Below are 22,784 nucleotides of genomic sequence, written 5' to 3'. Positions count from 1 at the left end.
TTTATAGTTAATAGGCGCGTGATTAATTTTGTTAAAACTAATTAGAGTATTATACAATTGTATAATAGGTATTATTTTTGCACCTAAAAATGAATTACATTAATTGTTAAAGTGATGATAATACAGAAAATATTATTCATCGAAAGTTTAAGTATCTTAATTTAGTTTTATTGACTATATCGTATTTATATTATTCTATAAATGACAAATGTATGGTTGAAAAGTTTTGGGCAAATTTTATTAAGAATGTTAAAGTCTTAAATAAATAGATAATAATAAATAATGATTGGTTAAATTTTTATAAGGTATGCTTTTGGCTTTTGCTATAGATTTTTTAACTTAACAGTTTGTATTTTTATCATAGCTCTGAATGTTTGAAATCAACGTCTTTATTTTTTGTACATTTTAGTTTATTATGGTTTTCTAAACTCCACCGGCATCATAACTTTTTTTTCGTGTTTTAAATAGTTTTTAAACTTGCAATATAAATCCATCATCTGCGATCAACGAATGAAAAAGTAGTTTTGGAGATTAAGAAATATCGTTGTATATCATTCCAATCAATACAATGCTCATATGTTTATTATATATATATATATATATATAGGTACCTAAATAATTTATTTGCCAGTTTATCACTATTTACGTATTAAAATAGTAGTTAGGTTTCAAAACAATTACGTATTTTTAGTTTTGATAAGCAAGCCTTTATCATATCGTACTATACATTCAGTATAGAAACAAGCAAAACGTATTAAGATTGGTGTTGGTTTTGTCAAAGACTGCATATTTTTAATCACGCATAAAGCATAGGTATATTTATACTGAAGTTAAAAAAAAAACGATTGAAAAAAATTACGCTAGCACAAAGAAAATTGTAGGTCAATTAATACTTGGGTATAGTATTCGAATACGCGCGTTCAATTGAAATTTTCAAAAGTATAAAAATACCGCGTACTGACGAGAATCACAATAAAACTTTTTAACCCCATTCGTATAGTATAATCCGTAAAACTGTAACATATTATTTATGACACATATTATTGTGGCGACAGCGTCATCATTACAAATAATAATGACAATATAATATCGCTATCAATGCGTATTGAAGTGTTGTACTAGGATTTACATTACGCGCGCATTACAATATACACGTCGCCGCGAATAGCGAATACCACTCCACGAAGGGAGAATTATTATTTATTATCATCTTTAGAGCATGATAAACGCACGTATTTGGTTATGCGATGAAACTACTTAGGGTAGAAATACTCAGGATAAGCAGAAAAAAAAAAAAACATTAAAAAAAACCGCGACGAAAATTAGCGAAATTCCCGGCGGAGGACGTGACGCTTTTATTATGACATTTTTTTTTTATCCCATTTTTCTTTTCTTCTTTTTTTTTAGTTATTGTTCGCGCGTCTCGTATTTGCAGTCTGATGAAACACTGTTTTACTCCTGCAGCCATGTACGCACGCGGTGACTAGACAAACATGCCTTTTGTCTACGCGGGAGGCTCTTCCCATTAGGCTAATAGACTGGCGCTATGGAGTTTGCGGTAAGAAATCCGTTTCATATCTTTTTTTTTTTTTTTTTGATTAAACGCGCTCTTACGCCAAAGGGGTGGTGCCGCGGCTCTGGAGGTATGGCTGCAGTGATGGGCTATGGCGTCGGCGGCGGCGGTGGCGGTGGCGATGGTGTGTATCGGAGAGACGGACGGAAATCGTCCGGGGGCTTCATCAAGTCTCCGCGGATGTATATTAAGGGCTGGGGATGGGGAGGGGCGGTGGCGGCGGGGTGTGAGAAACGTGAAATCATAATCATAATAATCATAATCGTAATAATCGTAATGATAATAAACGAACGAACAACAACGAACAGAGCCCGCACAGAGAAAACAACAATGGGAGTTATTGCAGACAAAGACTTTTGACTGACTGACTGCGATGAAGTGAATGAGAATATTCGGTTCATGATGTTTTCATAATCTTCTGGCCAAGCCCTTTAACAATGGGCCGCGCGCGCCACCGCCACCGCAGCCGTTTTTAATCATAAAACCCTAAAAACCGATCCCGCCCAGCCATTGTACGTATAATATAACAACGTATACACCACCACCGACACCGCCACCGTCGACTGGTATTTACATATATTGTGCGCTACGGACGGAACACAATAATAGTAATAATAATAAAAATAATATGCAAACAGATGTTTACGGGTAGTTTTAAAATAATAATTATCGTTTGTCCGTAAAAAAAAAAAAAAAAAAGTGAAAAATCGAGTATTTTAATCATTATATTTTTATTATACGCTTTACCTTACTTTCACAATACCAATATTATTACCACGCGGAAAATTGTTCATCGATTCTATGATTAGAAACGTGTTCTTGGACTATCCTTTTATATCCACTGAAGTTAAAAAATAAGGACTGCGTGTGCATTGGAAGTCGGCACACGCTGGTGGGGAGGGTAGGAGGTTTTAACAAGTTGCTGGAAATCTGCACTCGTTTTACTTTATTCTTGATATTTTTTACTAACAATATATACCTACTATCGTCTGCTCTTAAACATTGAACAAATGTTTAAACAAATGTCAATTCGTGTTGTACGTGTCTCCTACACCGAGGACTGCATTATTTTTCAAAATGAATGTAACCTTTTCGGACAAAACGAGGAATAAATTTAATATGCAGTTATATGTCTATGAGTCTTATCAAAGTCTAAACCCAATAATCAAATTTATTTATACTATTGAAAAATGACAACAACACTCTTAATTCCGCATTATCTAATATGAAAGATATTAGTATGATTTTCTCACACGACTACACTTCCATAATCACATTGATACAAATCCCGAGATAGGTAAACCGTAGCTAGATCTTTTAAAGCTCTTTAGTCGGTTTTAGTTAGATCCATTTTGGAGTATGGTCCCAAAATTAAGAATGCGAGTCGAAAATCGCTTTCTTGAAATATTCTCAGCCTTATTTTAAATTAAACTATTGTTTGAACCTTTAAAATCATACTGCCCCGAGTCGTATACAACTGGATTTTATTACCAACTTTGGCCACGATAGGTGAAGCAATGGATAAATCATTCCTTTACAATCTTATCAGTGGCCAAATTTACTCTCCGTATTTATTATATTATAAACAGTTTAAAGCTACTTGTTATCATTACAATATATTGTCTACAATTTTTTTTACTTATAATCTCAAAATAACTAATTTTGGAAAAAATTGCCCCTAACAGCTTTGTGTCCCTATCCCTATACAACAATTACTCTAACTTAGACGGTTTCTTCTCAAACCTATTAAACATAATAACTAAGTGTTGCTTAAAGTTCCGATAAACTAACACTATGTTACATTCAATAATCTATACCATTAGATTATCTGTTATCTCTATAACCACCTGTCAAGTATTATTATTTATTACTAAATATATATTTTTATTGTTTTATTATTTTATTTTTCATTTTATACATCACTCAAATACTTTCATGTATATTTGTCTCGTTTCAACTAGTTCTATTTCAAGAAACAATATTCATCTGATCAATTGGAATTCCGACCGTTTTATTCAGATGAATAATTACTATACATAGTATGTATTGTAGGTATTGTACATTTGTACTATTGTGTATGTTGCATTCATTTATAATTAATTTCTCATCATATGCGGATGCGCGTTCACTGAGCGTTCGAATGAACTCAAAGTCTTTAAATGAATAGTTCATTTGATAAAACTTTAATAAATTAGATAAATTATACGTTACTCTATAGACCAAAGACAGACTGCATATAATATCAATTGTTTGACTTTTTAACACTTCAAAACTTTTTACAGTGAAATATGTGAGACTTTGTAACAATATATAAACATATGCATTTATAAAATATTTATTAGACATTTAGGATAACAGATAAACCATTTAAGACTCCAATAAAGTATACTTTAATTTTTTAAACTTAATACTCCATGTCTATAATTCATATTCGTGATTTTCGTATCGCTCATCAAATATTATAATTTATTAACTATAACTTGGTTGTATTGGTTCTGAGGAAATAAATTATTATGTCACAAAATAATAATAATTTAATAATTGTATTATTGGTATATAATGATATTTAAAATGTATAAATAAAAATGTGAGTTCAACGAGTAATGACATAATTTAAGTTTTAATTAAGATGTTAAACATTTTATTTAAATGCGTCATCCCATGTCAATCGTTTAAAAAATAAATAAATAATTGTGATGATTTATTACTTTGTTTATTGTCTACAAGAGTAATCTATCGGTCTACAAATTAGTCAACATCAATGAAGTCGAGTTTACTGTTATTATTCAAGTCTAATCAATGATATCATAATTAGCAATATAATTGCATCGATTGAATACACCAACGCGGTTATCAGAAAAACGGCAAATATCGCTGTATCGATCATCGCGAACGGTCCTAATGCTGCCTGACATAAGAACGATGAACGTACTATAGCTGGCTAGTAATAAACGACGTTGTACCCGTCGAATGCGCGGCATCGGACAAAACTCGAATTCAGTTGATTTGCAAACGTCAAACACAACGCAAGAAGAATTTATTATAAAATGTCTGCCGACTACGAATAAGCCAACATCGACGAAACCGAATTGACTGTCTCAATGTTATTATTATTATTAACGAAATCGTCGACAACAATATTATATTGTCGTCGTCACTATGACGATTTCGTGGATCGACGAAACAGCAGTTGACGGACCGACCACGAACGTAAAACTGTGTGCGTCAGCGATACGGGATCGCGGGGGGGTGAGGGCACCAGAAAGAGGAGGCACTGCGGAGTCCGGCGATAAGTCACCAACGCCCGTTCTCCGGCACCACGCGACGGCGTGACGAGTTCGCGGGTGTCGCACACTCGGTTGGACACGTGTTAGGCTCCCTCCGAACGGCATCCGCCTTTTACAATCGCGCGGCCCGACGGCGACACGGTGACTATCGGCACCGGAACGGACAGCGACGCTGTCTCGACGGCACCAATAGCGGTTATGGCAACCGTTACTGGTTCACGAGAGCTCGGCAATTAATCGTTACGCAACAACGCGACAGACTACTGCCTGGCGGACACGAAACGTCATACATTGTGTAACACGGTATAGTCAGAGCGGTACTGCACCGCGTCGCGCGTACAAATTAGGTGACGGACGAACGGTAGAGAAGTTGACGGGCGGCGATGGAACAGTCGTCACATTAAGCGTTTGACGCGGAGTAGATAACCACGTGAAGTGGCGTTCGCGCGTCGCACGCGGGCGGAGGCTGACGAACGGCCGAACGCATAAAAATAATACGGCGACCGATCCAAACGGCAAATGGTATTTTGCGATCGCGTAATGTCCGCGTCGGAAAGACATTGTAAAAGTAAAAAAAAAAAAAAACAAATATCGTGTGATATGGGAATTACGGGAACACACGACCGATGGTCGGCATGCCTTTGAATGCGGTGACCACGTCTAGTTGACATGACGGTACCGAACGATATCCATATATATATATATATTATTATGTATCAAAATGCCGTGGTGACATTACTGACATCGTGTCACGGACTAAACGGAACATATTGATTTGCAATGTATATATATATATATGCGCGTACGGCACAGGTCTGTGACCGCCCATAGAGAAACTTGCAAATATGAAAAACACGAAATCGCTATAAACTAACGATCGCGATTAACCGCAATCGTTTTCGTGGGATCTAACGACGCGCACACACGCGTGTGCGATATGCAGTCGTAACAATAACCGTTGCGATTGTTATTCAACTGGTCACACACAAGTGAGATAATAGGACGGTGGCGACGTACACACACTCGAAGCCGTTCGGATTACCGCGACGCTACTACCGCGTACAATATTTATACCGCGGTGGGTATCGCTATCACAGACCACGACTCGGAGCCGACGACTGCGATAGCGATGACATCGTATCGACGGTCGCTTGGAATAAAAACGTCAGCGGTGTCCACTCGGCCGCGGTTTCCGGGTATACGGAACATCGGGCGCGCGAGATCGGCGGCGACCGTATACGACAGACATTACCGACGTGGCCACGGTTACGCACACGGCCTGCACCTCTTTTGTCGCCGGCGGCAGAGTCCTGTCCGCGCCGCTCGTTTACTCGTCCATTCGTCGTCGTCGTCGCAATCTATACATATATATTATGTACGTCGATTAAACGCACTTGTGGCGATTTTCAGCCAAGGAGAATACACTATACGTCAACGCGACCAGTATGATCAAAACGAAATCTCGTCGGTTTCACAGTATTTCGATGTACGATTTTTTTTTAAATATTATTTTGTTATTCATTATTCTTTTAATTGTTTAAATACACAATATGAATGAACAATAGACGGAGTATTATTATACTCACATATTATAAACTAGTATGGTATTATGTAGAAAGTAATTTTGTTTTACGGATTGTCGGTTGCAAGAGCGCCCATCTGTCAAAACTTAAGGGCGTGACAATCGTAATCATAAGTAAATTTTCGTAATATTATCATTAGAAAAATTAATTTATTATTCATAACTAAAAAAAACAACAATATTTTTTCTATTCTAGAGGGGGGGAGGACATGTCACCCCCTTGCGCCTTTGGTCGGTTGTGTAATATATGCGTAAATCTAAGACACGGTTATTAATAATATAGCGTACAGTCAGCGTTCGTCCGACCCGAGCAGAATATTATATTCGTTTTCACTGCACATCATCCACACTCGTCCACAAAAAACTTTTTAGCATTATTTAATTACTATTTCGGTCATATACACGTTGTCGTTTTGAACACACATATTTTTGGTACACTTAGACCTGCGTTACAGACGTCTGATCTGACTTTTGTTTACATGAACAAATTTACACCAGTCCACTGCAAAATAGATCTATTTATACATTTTTGTTGAGACGTACAGCTGAATGAAACGTGCAAGCATGTATGAGATAATCATAAACCATACAATATCATATCGCGGCGATAGTCAAACGTGACGTAAGGGTACGACGATTGAAATTATTGAATACCGCCGTGCAGGCGAACTTTTGCACGTTGCAAATATTCGTAAATTACACAAAACGACGGAAGAATACATAGACATGACCTTCAGTTGTGATATCCTTTACCTACGCGACATTGATGGTGTACAAAGTTAAGCGTCCCGAGTGAAACAGACGACTTGATGGGTAAATTTAGGATAGAAATACATTATTATTATTATATTGTGTATAGCGTTTACTGTATCGATAGACCACTCGATTTATTTCTATAACGTGAATTATTGTATAATATTTTAAAATTGGTAAATCTACATTTTTAAATAATTGGTGGGCTAAAACCAAAAACTCTGAAATGTTGAAAACGTCAACGGCATAAGTCATTAAGTATAAGTTAACCAGTATTATCAAAATTCGTAAGACCATGTTAATACAACAAATAACAACAACGTCCAAACGTACGCGTTGTTTTATACCGAGCAACAGCGTGAGCGGGAATGGCCACTGTAAACGAACTGCGGCTTTTACAAACTAATATTAGTTATAATATATTATATAGATTTCAAAAGATTTAGTGTCTCTAGCAGTTGTATTTTATCTACATAATATATTTTACTTAAAAAAAAATATTATATGAAATTATTTAATAACCTTATTATCTTATACATGTATACAACTTTCATAATTTATTGCATTTTATTAAAATATCAGACTAATAACACACTAACACGTTATCTTTATTAACAATAAAAAAAATTTTGAAATAATAATAAAAATGTACACAAGAAAAGTTAAATAAAAGTTTAATGTAATGGGTATACATAATTATAGAATGGCAATACAACGTTTTGTTTTAATATATTGAATGTAGTCTTATAGAAAAAAACACGAGCAATACTGCGTTTTGGTTTGAGCATGAGAACATCACGTTTTGACTTTATACGAAAAGAGACAATAACACGTTTTGAATTTAATGACGATTTTTAAATCGATATGTTTCATAGAAATAGTCAATTAAAACGAATTGTTCGTATTCTTTTACATAATAATTGATGTTTATCTCGATTTTAAAATTTTTGGCAGTACCACGTTTTGGATTATCGCCCTTCAATTTTGGTTGCTGCAGGTCATTTTCCAATCTTTTTTTTAGAAAAATGTGTCCATAGAGTTAAATTTAAAAAAATAAAATAAAATATTAAAAAAACAGAACAAAGACCATCTAAAACTATAAAACGAGCACAGAATAATAGGAACAAATTGAAATACGAATCCTCATTAAAATACTATAATTATTATACCTACATATAGTGCTATAGGTATAATAGGTGTACCAACTACCAATAAATAATAATAGTTTGTAAAAAAAACTGTGTTAAATCTTAATGCTGGCCGATAAGAATGATGAACGTACTCGCTGGTTAATAATAACCAACGTTGTTAGGGTGATTTTCATAGTACTGGACGAAACTCAAATTTACAGTTAATTTACAATTAGGAGTTTAGACGTTCAATACTATACAGGAACTACAACTTTATTAATATATACTATATTACACTTGTATTTCTTCAATTAGATTATTTAAAATATATAACTTAACTTTAAGCAAAGCTTAAACGTTTTTGTTCATTGCTTCTTGGATTATAATAGAATAGTTTTAAGTTTTTAACAAAGTATATTATTATGAATTATAATAATTTAAGCTGAAAATCTAATTATTCAATTTTTACTAGTTTGAGTCTTATTATAAAATAATATTATAAATATTTCTAATAAAAGAATAATGTTTTTTTCAAAAATGTATTCCTGTAATAGTATAATAATTACTAATTAATAATAACCGACGTTCCAATACTGACAAAATGGTTAACCTTTTTTTTATTAAGTAACCAACAGTTAAGCTAACAAAAAAATTATATTAACGTGTGATCAATAATTTATTTATATTATTCAATTATTATAATAATAATGTATATTCTGAAATTTCTGAATTAGTTTGAACTTGTAATACATGTAATAAATTTTTGGTCAGAATATTTTTTAATAATCATTAATATTTAGAAAAATACAAATCATTTTATAGTTAGGAATACATAAAAAAATTTTGTTAATTCTGTATATCTAAGATTTGAGAACTTAATACAAGGTTATTTATAACTTTTGCAACGTTTATATAAAAAAAAAATATTAGACAGTCAAATTAAATTTTTATGGCTGTTTGAATTTAAAGGTTTTGCGACAATGGATATATTCACTTGTATAATAACGTACAACCTAACAATTATTTTTCACAAAAGATTTTTGTATTTTGTTGTGGTTCAAAAATGAATCATCGTAGATACTTTTAATTTTCACCAAACGTTTCTTTTATCATTTTATATTTACATGATATTAATTCTTCAAAACATTTAAAATCTATTTGAGATTTTTATAGGAATGAGAAATTTTAGGTTTTTTTTTATAAATATCAATAAAAACTTATGTATTTACTCGTTCGAAATTCTTGAAAAATTGAGACAGTTATTTTTTATAGACATTTTCAATTTAAAATTTTTATGAAATTACTTATTTAAACAATAAATAACGGTATTAGTTATTTTGTTATAATTTAAAAACTTAATACATTTTACATGGCATAACCACAAAAATAGTTTCATAGTATAAATACATCATATTTTAAAATTAATTAAAAAATATGGTTGAGACTCGTTTGCGCACAAAATTGTGAACAACGGAAACCTGTTAATAGGTACAGTTTTGGGTGTACGGGGTGTCTTAAAGTATAACGATTATTTTCAATCATGGTATCTCATAAATTTCCACCATAATGAACTTATCAATGCAGTTAATAGAAAAAAACTTAAGTGTTAAAATATTTAAAAGAATACTCAAAAAATGATTCTGAAATTGGAATGTGGCTTAAATACTTTTTCGGTTTACCTTATTTATAACCTAATAACGTTCTAGACGCATTTACTCAAATAACTTCAATAGCTTCATGTAACATAAGTATGGATTTATTATATACTATATACGATATACTATGTATTAAAAAATTATATTGACGTTGATGCTGATTTTGACCCAGAATTATGGGCTAGTGAAAAATTTGAAAATTGTAAATAATGATGGCTTATTATCTGTTAGGAAGCTGTGTTATAAATTAAATAACTCAAACAGCATTTTTAAACCCATCAGTCTATGATACCAGAATATTATTAGACAGAGAGTTTTAAGCCTTATAAAAGGTGAAAGAAAATGTTGTAAAAGTATAATAATTTTCCCCCATCACTATTGACCAGTGCTGTGAATTTAATGCATTTGAATGTTTTTTTCAGTGTATATTTTGCCTATATTAGTGCAAAAATGCATGCATACATTTAATATCTTTTTAGTGCATTAAATGCACAGCCCTTCTAATTATTAATTCAAAAATTTTGGAGGTACGTACACAGGTTATGTGCACCCTATATGTAGGTAAATTTCTTTGAAAAAAAGTTTACATTGTTCGCAAATTGTGTGCAAATGAGTTGTGTTTTTGTGCGCAAACGGCAAACGATTTGTAAAAAAGGTAAATTTGCGCAAACGAGTTGTAGCCATATGGAATGAATAATACACATTTCATTATAATGAATATACTAATAATATGATAAATTCAATAATTTTGGAAACATTTCTATCAATTTACCGTAATAGGTACTAAAAGTAAAATAAATGATTAATAGTTACCTATACAAAAAAAAAAAAAAAAACATACCATGATATATACTTTGCAATATAAACCAACAGACTGTCTCCGCTCAGTTATTTTTCATTTACAATGATATATCGTTCAACGATGATCGTTGAATTCATACATAACACACTTATAACAGTGAACCACTCGACACCAATGTACAGAAAAGCGGTACCTGCTTATTTACCTTTTTTAGTTTCAGCGAAAAAAAACATCAGTTTTTACAAAATTTACAACAATAAATAATGATCCCTATTTAATATTTATATTTTATATAAAACTGATGTTTCATTTTCTTATTATTTACATGAAGTATATGAACCCTTATTGCTTTTAATTTTGTTACCAATTGATATAAAACGTTTTCTTTTATAAAATAAATTTAATGTAGATTATTTGACAAATAAATGTTTGAAGAGCTTAATGATTTTCTCTTAACAATTATAGATAGTTGGTATCTTTCGACCTTTTTAAAAACTTAATCATTTCGATATCCTGAATTAATTAAAATATTTTGAATTTTTAAAAATAAAAAAGTACATTTATTGCATAATTTTTGTATTAATATACACAAGTAATACATATTATACATATGTACAACTTTAATTTATATTATACTATAACGAATAGTGTGCTAATCTTATAAAGAAGATATATTGCTTACGAAAAAAACTATCTGTAAATAAATAGTCGTTGTTATAAATCATGACCTTGTAAAGATAAATAAATAATAATATAATAATATTTTATTAATAGGTTACCTATTTTTATATATAAAATACCTATTGTGATCTACTATTAAAAAATTACCCAAACAACAAATGCCATAATGGCATAATAAATCAATGACTGTAAAATATTGTGCCTATATGACTATATTATATCAATATTAATTTAAAAGTGTTGTAATTCTTCTTTATTGCTTCACAAAAAGTTTTAATACCTGTATAAAAATGATGATAATTTCAGGATCAGTCGCATATAATTAGGTAGGGAGATATGTTTGTCCAAATCGTCTAAACCTCAGATACATTTTTGTATTAATTTATACCAAATATTATAATTACTTGTTTTTCTATACACATTTATTAATGAAATTCATATTTAAATATTTATAAACTACTATAATAATATAACTCTAATTTATAAATTACCAAGGAATTTCGATTTTTAAGTTTTTTGGACGTCGTGCTGTACAATTTCTACTGTAGAAATATAAAGTGTATGTAACTACAATAGACTTTAAAGATTTTATTTATTATGTATTTATGTATGTTCAAGAGGAAAGTATTGTTATTAATGTTTCATAAATGATTTAATATGTCGTTGATATCTTATTATACATTTTATTCATACCCATTTATCAAAAATAACTTATGGGAAATAATAAAATTAAATTTTACCTTAGTTATATTAACAGTAGAAGTATACTATACACACTTATGTTTTTTAATAATTTTTAAGTGAATTTATAATAATTCAAACTTTCTTTTTGCCCATCCACTAATGTAACTTTTATAAGTAATGAATTAAAGACTGTTTGTGTTTCTATTGTTGCATGACTCACTCCATCAGTTTATTCTCTCCATCTGTAGTGGAAGAAGGTTCATCGTGAAATACAATCACCTCTTTTTTTCCTTTTTTTTTTTTTAATTTAGAATCGCCGACATTTTAATCCGAGTAAGTTTTTAAAATCCGTTGGTTTACTTGTGAAAGGAGTGCAATAATTTTCATTAAAACATTTCCAATCCTCCTTTCGTTCTCTCACACATCCCTCTCTCTATATCCAAGACACATTTTTTTCTTTCTATTCACTAGCAGTAAAATGCTTAATGCAAATTGAAATATCGTTTGTTTCGACCGTGTCACTTCCACCCCATCCCACCCAATCTAAACTATTTCTGCGCTATTATCACGTGTATTGTGCAAACTGTTATTGTCATCGTTTATTTATTCTCTCACGGAAAGCAAAATAAAGTCTCTCGAATCCGCTGTTATTTTAATTAATATTTTTGTTTTAAGAATACGCGTGTAAAAAAAATTATTTAATTTCAACTAAGTAACATAAAAGACTACAGTGCCTATTCATAATATAATATCTTAAGCGCTAATTATTATAAAATAAGCAATGGTGAAATTAAGTGAAATTCTGGTGGTAGTAGTTCAAAGACTCGATGGATCGCGTATATAAAATATAAAATCTTTTGATGATGTCAGTAATGGTGGTTACTGGTTGTAGCTAATTAATATCGTTTCGCGTTTAATTAGCTCTGCAAAAATGGATACGCATTATTCACGTTTATGCCAATATACACAAAGTCACAAAAATGTACGCCAAACAAAATGACTGTCGACTGAAGTAAATCTATACAACAAAACTTTCTTAGTTTTTCATACTTTATTTATTTCGTTTTTAGTGTACCATCACTTATAAAACTGAATGTTGGTTATTAATTTTAAATAACCATATTGTGATAGTTTTTCATAGTAATTGGTTATAGTACCTGTATACCTACTATAAATATACATATAACATGTTTTTTGTTTGGGAACTTCACATGACCGATTATAGTTATGTTTTCAGTATTATTTTGTGTTTAAACAATTAAAAAATGTATATATACATATTAGACCGGCATCTAGCCTGTACCTAACGTGTTGGTAAATAATTAATGTTAGTAATTAGTGAACTGTTATTTTATTGAATACAAAATGAAATATTTTTAGTTTTGTAATACCATACAGATAGTATTTCATATGACCAAAGATACCAAAAAGTTTAACGACAACAAATTTAATCATTTATGGACTTATGGTTATAAGTCTAAAATTATCTCATTCTTAAAATTGTTCTATTGTTAATATTATTTTAACTTTTAATGTATTTATCACTTTAGTGTGCTACTTATATAATATAAATTGTGTTATTAATTATTAATATTACTTTCTATCTCTAACACAAGCTAATATTTTAAAATAGATAGATTATCATGTAAACTATCTTAATTTATTCTTTTTTTTTTCATAAACGTTCGTCACAAATGCTACACTACTTTTATTTGTTTACAAAAACAACACGTTTATATTAATGTATCAATAGTTTTAAAATGAATAATATTAAAATTGTTTTTATCTAAAAAAGATAATGTTCACGTCAAATCTTAAAATTTATAATTAAAATTCAACTTGATAATTATTCAACGATGTTTAGGATTTTATAATAATAAAATAAATAAGAATTCGATAATCTGTGTTAGGTGTTTTAACTGTAGAAAATAAATAAAATAAAGCTTTAGTGATTAAAATATAAATAAAAATTATATCTCATGAATTTTAAAAGTATTTTAATGAAAAAATAATAAAAGTAAGTACTAATAGGTAGGTACTTTCATTTAATGGATTATTTTTAATAATATTCAAATTATTTTAGCGATTTTTAAGCTAACACGATGATAACATTTATAAATCATTCATTTATTTAATATAGTAATTTCTTTGTACGCAAGCAAAAAAAATATTTTAAATGTAGGTATTGTTAGGTAAGCGAGTGTATTAAAAGAATTTCTTTGTCACAAGTGTTGTATTTACTTTACAAGTGCGTAATATCATATAATTATTAATTATTATTATTTATTTATACAGTAGAGTCGTGATAACTCGAAAAACTTAACAACTCGATTTTTTTTTTTATTCCTCTATTAATATAAATTCGAGTTAGACATCTCAAATAATATGTTGAATTTTTATTTCCCTTTAACTTCGAGTTATCATGATTCGACTGCATATCTTATTGAAATATGGTTTAAATATGTAAAAATAATTATACAATGTACCTACGATATATTATACAATGTGTCTGCGACAACAGTATATACTCTTAATCACTTATTATCCTGTAAATATCTTTCAATTCCGTTTGAGGGACGTTAAACCAGAGTAACTAGACTACTGGATCATACATTTCTATGACTTAATAGACATAAGATAACATAACATAATTTTTTTTTAATTTCAACCCATACTTTGAATATAATTTTCGAATTAATCAATTTTTTAGGTAATTTTTATCTATTAATTTGTTTTCTAAATTTAAAATTGACGAAATTAAAGCTTGGTGTAATTTAAAAAAAAATTATTAAATTTTTTTTTTATTTTTTTTTTTTTAGTTGTACGTATTTTTGGTTCTTAACACCATGTTATTATAATTATGATACATTTATTATTATTTATTAAGTAATAAATTATTTACTATTTTATTTTATAATTACATATTATGAAATAACATAATTTATTGTAAAACTGTGTATTATCAGAATATGAAATTTTAAATTTATATTTTTTTTTAACAACACTATACATTTTTATTTACAATTAAATTTACAAATATTATATTATATTATATAATTATTATAAATTTATCAATTTTAGTTGATCTTCGGTCAAAATATCTCCAGAGATATACTCCGGTAAAAAATATATCTGGTACATTATATCTTCGACAAAATATATCTCCCTTACGATGCTAAGGCTTATAGAACAATAAAATATATTTCACATTAACATTTCAATTTTTAGTACACATATAAATATGTATATAATACAATCAAAATCTAAAAATCCTACATAAAATTTGTAAATTCGGTTGTAATTCATACATATAATATTGGCCAATTTTTATATTGTAACCGATACTTGTTGAGAAAATAACAGAATATAATTATCGAGATTCTTATAGTAAGACAACATATAAATTAAAAAATAAAACGGTGGGAAAGTGATGAGTATTATTGTTCTGTACATTAAGTGTCGAATCGGTCATTGTTAATGGATTTGCTGAATTTTAATACTATGATATATAATTGAATACGAAAAAAAAATTCTAAGCAGAGATTGCCTGTTAGTCTATATAGCTAAGTACATTTCATGATATGTTATTTGAGGTTACTGATATTTTTCCCAAATGGCATTTTTCCTTTAACACTTTTTACCCGAATCAATATTAAAAACAAAAAATTATAATGCATATAAAAAATAAAGAGTAGTATGATAAATGCAGTAGTGTTATCATTAAATATTTTAGCTCCTAGTTATAACAAAATTTTTATTTCGGGAACAATAACCGTCGGGGAAAGTCGCTCGGCAAAAAAGTTTTTGGGTTTTCGGATTTCTCGATAAAATACCAATCGGGAAAAAGTTTTTTCGGGAATTTTGATTCGAGAAAAACGGCGGGTACCGTTATTTGATATTTTTATTAAAGTAATTTATTTTTTAATTCGTATTTCGATAGTTTTATTTGGGTTTTGCAAAAACGTGGCACATTTTATTTTATCATTAATATATTATTATTATAATGATACATATTTATATCACGTTATAATAATAAAATTAATAGTAAATGTTATTATTATAACTTATGAGTCAATGTCAACTTACCGTATAACAGTGTGAATAGGTTCATGATATAAATAAGTAATATCTTTAAATTAATCTATATATTTTGAAACATTCATATTGCGTATACGAAAAAATGTCACATCCCCGTGATAAATGATTATTAATTATGAAATAATAACTAAGGTCGTTATATTTTGTAGTTTAAATATGTAATTTGATCTAAAGTTGAAATTCGAATAATTATAAAAAAAGTGTGCTTATGGTTTTATTTATTAAATATTATTTTTAAATAGTTATAGTAAAATCGTATTAAGAATTTTGTATTAAATTATCAAAGTTTTTAATCTAGTAAACAATTGTTCATCTACGGAGATTGAAAAAACTAATAATAATCGGAAATTCCTTATGCTTATAAATAGCTCAAAAAAGTCAAGTTGATTTTAAAATGTTATCGTATATACTATATAGACATAAAGTAAATGATAATACATTTTTATTAAACAAATTTCAAGTATCTATAGTTATTTGTTTTTGAATTACAACCAAAAAGCAAAATTGGTTTTACCGAATAGTGAATACTTTAATTTTGTATAAGAGTTTATATTTTTACCAATTTGTTTAGAAAAATACTGGGAATTTAATATTTTTGACAGAAAACTACTAACTAGATCCAATTTTCTATCAGAAACCACTCTCGATGTAGGAAATCGTAGCATTTTTATTGACTCAAAAGGTGACGACAGACCTTAAACAATCTTAAACAGCTATATATAGTCAAAAAATTATCGTAAACATCGATAATCGATGAATTGACGCGCGACCAAATGTAGTATGCGTCAAAATTACGTGCGGCGAAATGTCGTATGCGTCCAATTGTCGTGCGACCAAATGACGTATACCTTATTGTCTTATATTTTCAAATCTCAATAATTTATTTTTTATTTATTTTATTATTGAATCGTCTATTTATAGGTACATGCTGTATATGTTAATGTATTACATAATAAAAGTTTTTAATTAAAACATAATATACACACACACATATATATTTATAATATATTATATAAATACATATAATACACTAGGATAGCTAGTATATATTATATACTAGTATACACCTATCCCATGTGCACTTCGTTGCTCATAAAAAATGCATCCATGTTAAATTTCGTTGCCGAATGCTAACATTCATCGTAACGCGCGTGTATAAATAATATTTTTGATTTGGTATATAGATGATGTTTTCAATATAATATTAACTTTACATACTTAGCTGTTCTATCCAACGATGCTTTTATTGATCATTTACAGCAGCATTTTTTTTAATTGTTTGTTTTTTTTTTTATTTAACGATCCAAATTTGACTTCCTTTTCATTTTGGATTAAAACCAATAACTCATAAAGTTTAAATAGTATGAAACAAAAAAGTTTGGTACTGTTTTACTACATCAACTATTCACTAAAATACCAATTTCTAATAATGATGACTAGTAATTATGGTTATACGGATAAATAAAATATATTTTTCAATAATTTAAAAATTAATAACTCGATTTTTCAATAACCTATAGAATCAAAAATAGGTTTAAAACATGCTAAGCGATGTACTCTTTTATTTAAAAAAAAAGTCATGATAATCAGATGAGTAGTTTTAGGTAACATGCGTGACAACGATTTTAATTTTCACATACATTGTATAGATATATAATACTAGATATTAAATAAATTCTATTATAAATATTAACAATTAACTTCGAATTAACTTAATAATTTATAATTCTACAAATTACAATAATATATTCCAAAAATCAACAAATTTTCACACTTTTTATTTATCCATTTTGTACAAAATTGTACTACTACCTATTTTGCATTACTCCTATTCTTATGTAATAACTCTAAATGTAATCTTAAGTTATTTTTATTTTTGTCATAATAATATTAGGTATATTAAACTTTGTAATTTTATAAAGAAAAAAATACTTCAAGATAATGTCTTGCACAATGTTTACAGGTTATATTTTTAGGAATTATGTTGTGATTGTTTTAAAATGAAAATGTTACATTAGCTTTTCTATGTATTTTATTAGATTTAATAATTTTTAATGACTATATTCGTCTTAAAATATATCAAATACTTAACTAATTTTAAACAATTTTGGATTTCAACAATTCATAGATTTTTAATGTACATAATATAAATTATTATTTTTCTTCAGAAATTAGTAAAGTACACATTAATATTAAGTTCAAAAATTGTAATATTAACTTAAACTGTATAAGTATTAGTTTTTTTTTTATGAATATTAGTTTAATTGTATTACAACATAAGTTTTAATCTAACATTATTTTTTCAGGCTAATGTTTAAATATTATTACATAGGCAGGATAAGGTATATTTATATTTTTTATGTAATACAATATACTATGAACAATATTATATATTGATTTCTCAGCTATATTTGAGTTTAGTAATATTCTACATTATTAAATCACTTATTTAATTCGTTCATCATCAAACTATGGTAACTATCTACTCTTTACATTCACTGTTAGTATCTACTAACTACTTATGTTAAAAAAAAAAAAAAAAAAAAAACTAAAATATGGTTTTTAACTAAATTGCATTATTTGCACAAGGTGTTTAAATTTAAATGTATAATGGAAGATAATGATCAAATATTATTATTTATTTATACCTATATCGCGACAAAATAATATGTCAGTTTTGGTTTATAATTTTATTTTACAATTATAACAATTGATATATGTATGGAACAATTAATAAATAATAATCTATGGCATGGACTAATATGTCTACGCATGATACATTTTAAAAGTAACTGAGTACAAAATAGACATTTTTGATTTCTGTTCGTAGATCTTCATAAATATGATTTATAAGCATAACATTTTTTATACCTACTAAATTAGCCTAAAATAAAGAAAAATACATATTTTGACTAGGTACTTATTGATAATTCTTGAACAAGGCTGTAATATAATATATTATGGAAGTTAAACATTAATGTAATATAACATAGTAACACTTGTCTTTAATATTATATTAATACAAATAGAACATTTATCATAGTTGTAATAATAATTATAAGCTTTTAGATAAATTTGCAGAAGTAACAGTACACAATTATCATAGGATACAAATTAGAATTTAACTATTACAAAAGTTTAGTATTATTAAATTATGTTAACTTTTGTAAATTATAAATGTTGTTACATATTCCGGTGCGTGGAGGATAGCTCTGACTTAGGTAGATACCCATTTATCTAATTATAAATTAATGCAATAAATAAATACGTAACATTAACAACAATTAATATTTTGTAAATCAATCTGTGTTATTATTAAATAGTGAATAATAATAACTAAAAAATATAAATTCAAGATTAATAAAGTCTTAACATTTAATTTTAATATTCAGTAAAATATGTTATGAAATACATGTATTTTTTGTGATAAATAAAATATACCTTTAAATGATTTAGTTTTTAAATATGGATAAATTAAAATTTTGTTTAAATAGGTAATTAACAATTTTCAACATAGAGATAGAATTTGGAAGATAATTTTGTTAATTGTTGTATAGCTATACGTTTTCAATGTTTTAAACTATTGACCATTAAAATTTTAAATTAATTAAATATTGTTTGTTAATATCATAAATAAGTACCAAAAAAAAAAACTTAAATTAAGAATTACCGAAAAAAAAATTATGAAGTGATATGTTTTTTGACATTTGTATACGTGTATCGTTATTGTTATTTTGAAATAATATCAATTTAAATGTTATAATAGTAACACGTACTAAAATTCAAAAATAAAACTTCTTGATACATTTTGAATAGGTATTTTATTATTTTAATTACATTTTTTATTTGTTACAACCATTGAACCATAAACATTGTTAACATAAATAAACTTATATTAATGTGTATTGTTTATACATAGATTAAATCAAATTAGTTAGAAATGTTAATGTAGCACAACATATTCGGGAAGGAACCGTTAGTCTACAAAATATACTCGGCGCACCATTCAAAATCACAAACAATCATGTGTGTTACAAAAATAAAATGTATAAAAATCAGTAGACTTGATAGTTTTAATATCTCAGTGTATAAATGCGTACATTATGATTTTATATTTATAAAAAATAGCATTATTTAGCAATTCGATTTTGGTTTTAACATATATATTTTTAAAACCTGTACTGTATAATATATATTTTAATAAATGTGTTACAACATAATACCAGAACGATTAATATATATATATATTAAATATAACTACGAATTGTAGGAATTTTTTTTATTATTTTCTTAGAGTTGTATGTTAATTACCAAAAAAATATAAACAAACAAAACTTGTTGACATTTCGTGTACAAATCTTTCATAAATATAAATCAATAGCCAATTTTATGCAAATTACAAACCACAGCCTTTAATTATTAGATTATTTAAAATATTCATACCACATCACAAAAAATATTAACATTTATTTAAATCAATATTAATTAAAAATAAACTTAATAAATAATATATCTCTAATATAATAGGATAACATAGTATTATTAAAATTATATTCATTTAGATTCATATAATTAGTATAATATATATTATGCATAATTGGACTGTATAATATCATAATAATGGTTATTATTATAGTTAAAAAGTGGTTACATAAGAATGTATTTGTGCCATGCTTAATAAATAAATAAATATCATTTTTCTTTGAAATGTCGTATTTGACAATAAAAAAATAAAAATAATCGATATCAAGGACAAACAGTGATTCCTTAAGTACAATGCTATTACAGCAAATCCTTATCGTGAAGACCAGAGATTCCATAAGCTCTTTCGTCTGGTTATTATTATCATTATTATTATTATTGAAAAATATAAATTCTGCTTTTACTGTTCAACGGAAGAATGTTATTTTTATTTGAAGAACAGTTTTTCGGCGGAACAATTCGATAGATTTATATAACACTAGCACGCTTCGATACTACTTCCTGATATTGTTGATAGGTAATAACATATTAACGAAATAATACATTTATAACAAATAAAATATCACAAACGACGTTAGACTCTGTATGCTTTAATAAAAAATGTAATGTTGCATTTAAATCTAAAGAATACGACGGTATAATTATAATTATAATTATATTTTTATAAAAGTTAATTTGGGCGTATAGTATGACGTTATAATGTTAAACTGTTTAACACCATTCATACGTACTTTGTGGGAGGAGACGCACGATGAAAACTTCGCAAAACGTATTAAATATGAATTGAAACTACCACCGTCGATCTCCATTTATAGTGGGTGTACTAATATATTATAGTTATCTTCTTTTTCAAAATTTCATGAGTGGAATATTTCAAGATTTTTTTTTGTGCATTATCACATCACAAGCTTAAACTTTATAAATACATCATAATAATATATACTTATAATCGTCACATTAATAATGATAATAATAATAACAACAACAATACTATCTATATATTTCATGCTACAACAGTATACGTAGGTACTTAATATTATAGCATATAAATAATAATATTATAATATATTTAATAATATTGCGTTTTAAAATTGTAGTCTTTTAACCGCTGTCGGCGAACTGCAGTTTTATGGCCAACGGGTCGGGCTGTACGTTTTCCAACGTGCCCGTGATGGGTATTCGGACGGTCTGCGTCTTGGTCGGCGACGGTCGCACCTGGTCGGTCCGCAGTTTCTTAGCGGCCCGATCTTTGCCGTTGTCACCGATTACGACGCCGCTGCCGCCGTTCCTTATTACCGACACCCAAAACCGGACGACGGTGAACACGATGCCGACGGCGAACACCACCGAACCGATGTAACGGCACAAGGCCAAGTGATCATTGAACAAAACAGCCCTCCGGTCGATCACCTCCATGTGCGAAGACCGACCGACTACTGGGTCCTTGGCTGGTATCAGGTGGCCGGCAGCCATCGCTATCGCACCCACAGCCATGACGGCTAGTCCGAGTACCGCGAACGCGCCACTGCAGTGGTGATACCAACGGATTTCCGGTTCCACCAAGTATTTGAAATCGTCGTCGTCGCTGCCGCCACTGCCGTCGTCCTGCCAAACAAAAATATAACGTTCAATCGGTCACAGGATGATAATGATAATATATAGTCAAAGCCTACCAGGGTCGGACTAGACTAGTCTGGGTGAATGGGCTGAGATGAGTCGTATTAAGTTCATACCTAATGCAGTGGTCTTCAACTTTTATGACTCACGACCCATTTTTCGAGACCCAAGTCAATTACAGTTAGCCACGAAGACCAAAAACTAAAACGAAACTACGTAAACACGGTCTAGACCACTAGACTAAACCCAACTAACATTTACATTTTGTAATACAACGATATCAACTGTGCATACAACAACAACAACAACAACAACAACAGTGATTTATGAAAATAATTTATAACATTTATAGATAAATGACAGGAGCTTTTATCAATCAAGTCAGGCTATCGCTATACTATATTTTATTTGATTGTTCATTTTTATATTCTACAAATATA

At 28.6% G+C, this 22,784-nt stretch overlaps 1 protein-coding gene across 2 annotated transcripts in view; it reads right to left on the bottom strand.

The window, feature by feature from the left end:
- Nucleotides 1-21,707: 21,707 nt before the first annotated feature.
- The window catches only part of LOC113553450 (neurensin-1-like), a 36,667-nt gene continuing 35,590 nt past the window's right edge, over nt 21,708-22,784 (bottom strand). For both annotated transcript variants that reach the window (XM_026956782.1, XM_026956781.1), the window contains exon 4: nt 21,708-22,332. In XM_026956782.1, coding sequence (XP_026812583.1) covers nt 21,829-22,332 — 504 coding nt within the window. In that variant the 3' untranslated portion in view covers nt 21,708-21,828. The remainder of the gene's footprint in view (nt 22,333-22,784) is intronic.

The sequence above is a fragment of the Rhopalosiphum maidis genome, chromosome 2 (genome assembly GCF_003676215.2).
Source record: "Rhopalosiphum maidis isolate BTI-1 chromosome 2, ASM367621v3, whole genome shotgun sequence".
NCBI lineage: Eukaryota > Metazoa > Arthropoda > Insecta > Hemiptera > Aphididae > Rhopalosiphum > Rhopalosiphum maidis.
The sequence above is the reverse complement of the archived record's forward strand: the minus strand, read 5'-3'. Positions and strand labels throughout refer to the sequence as shown.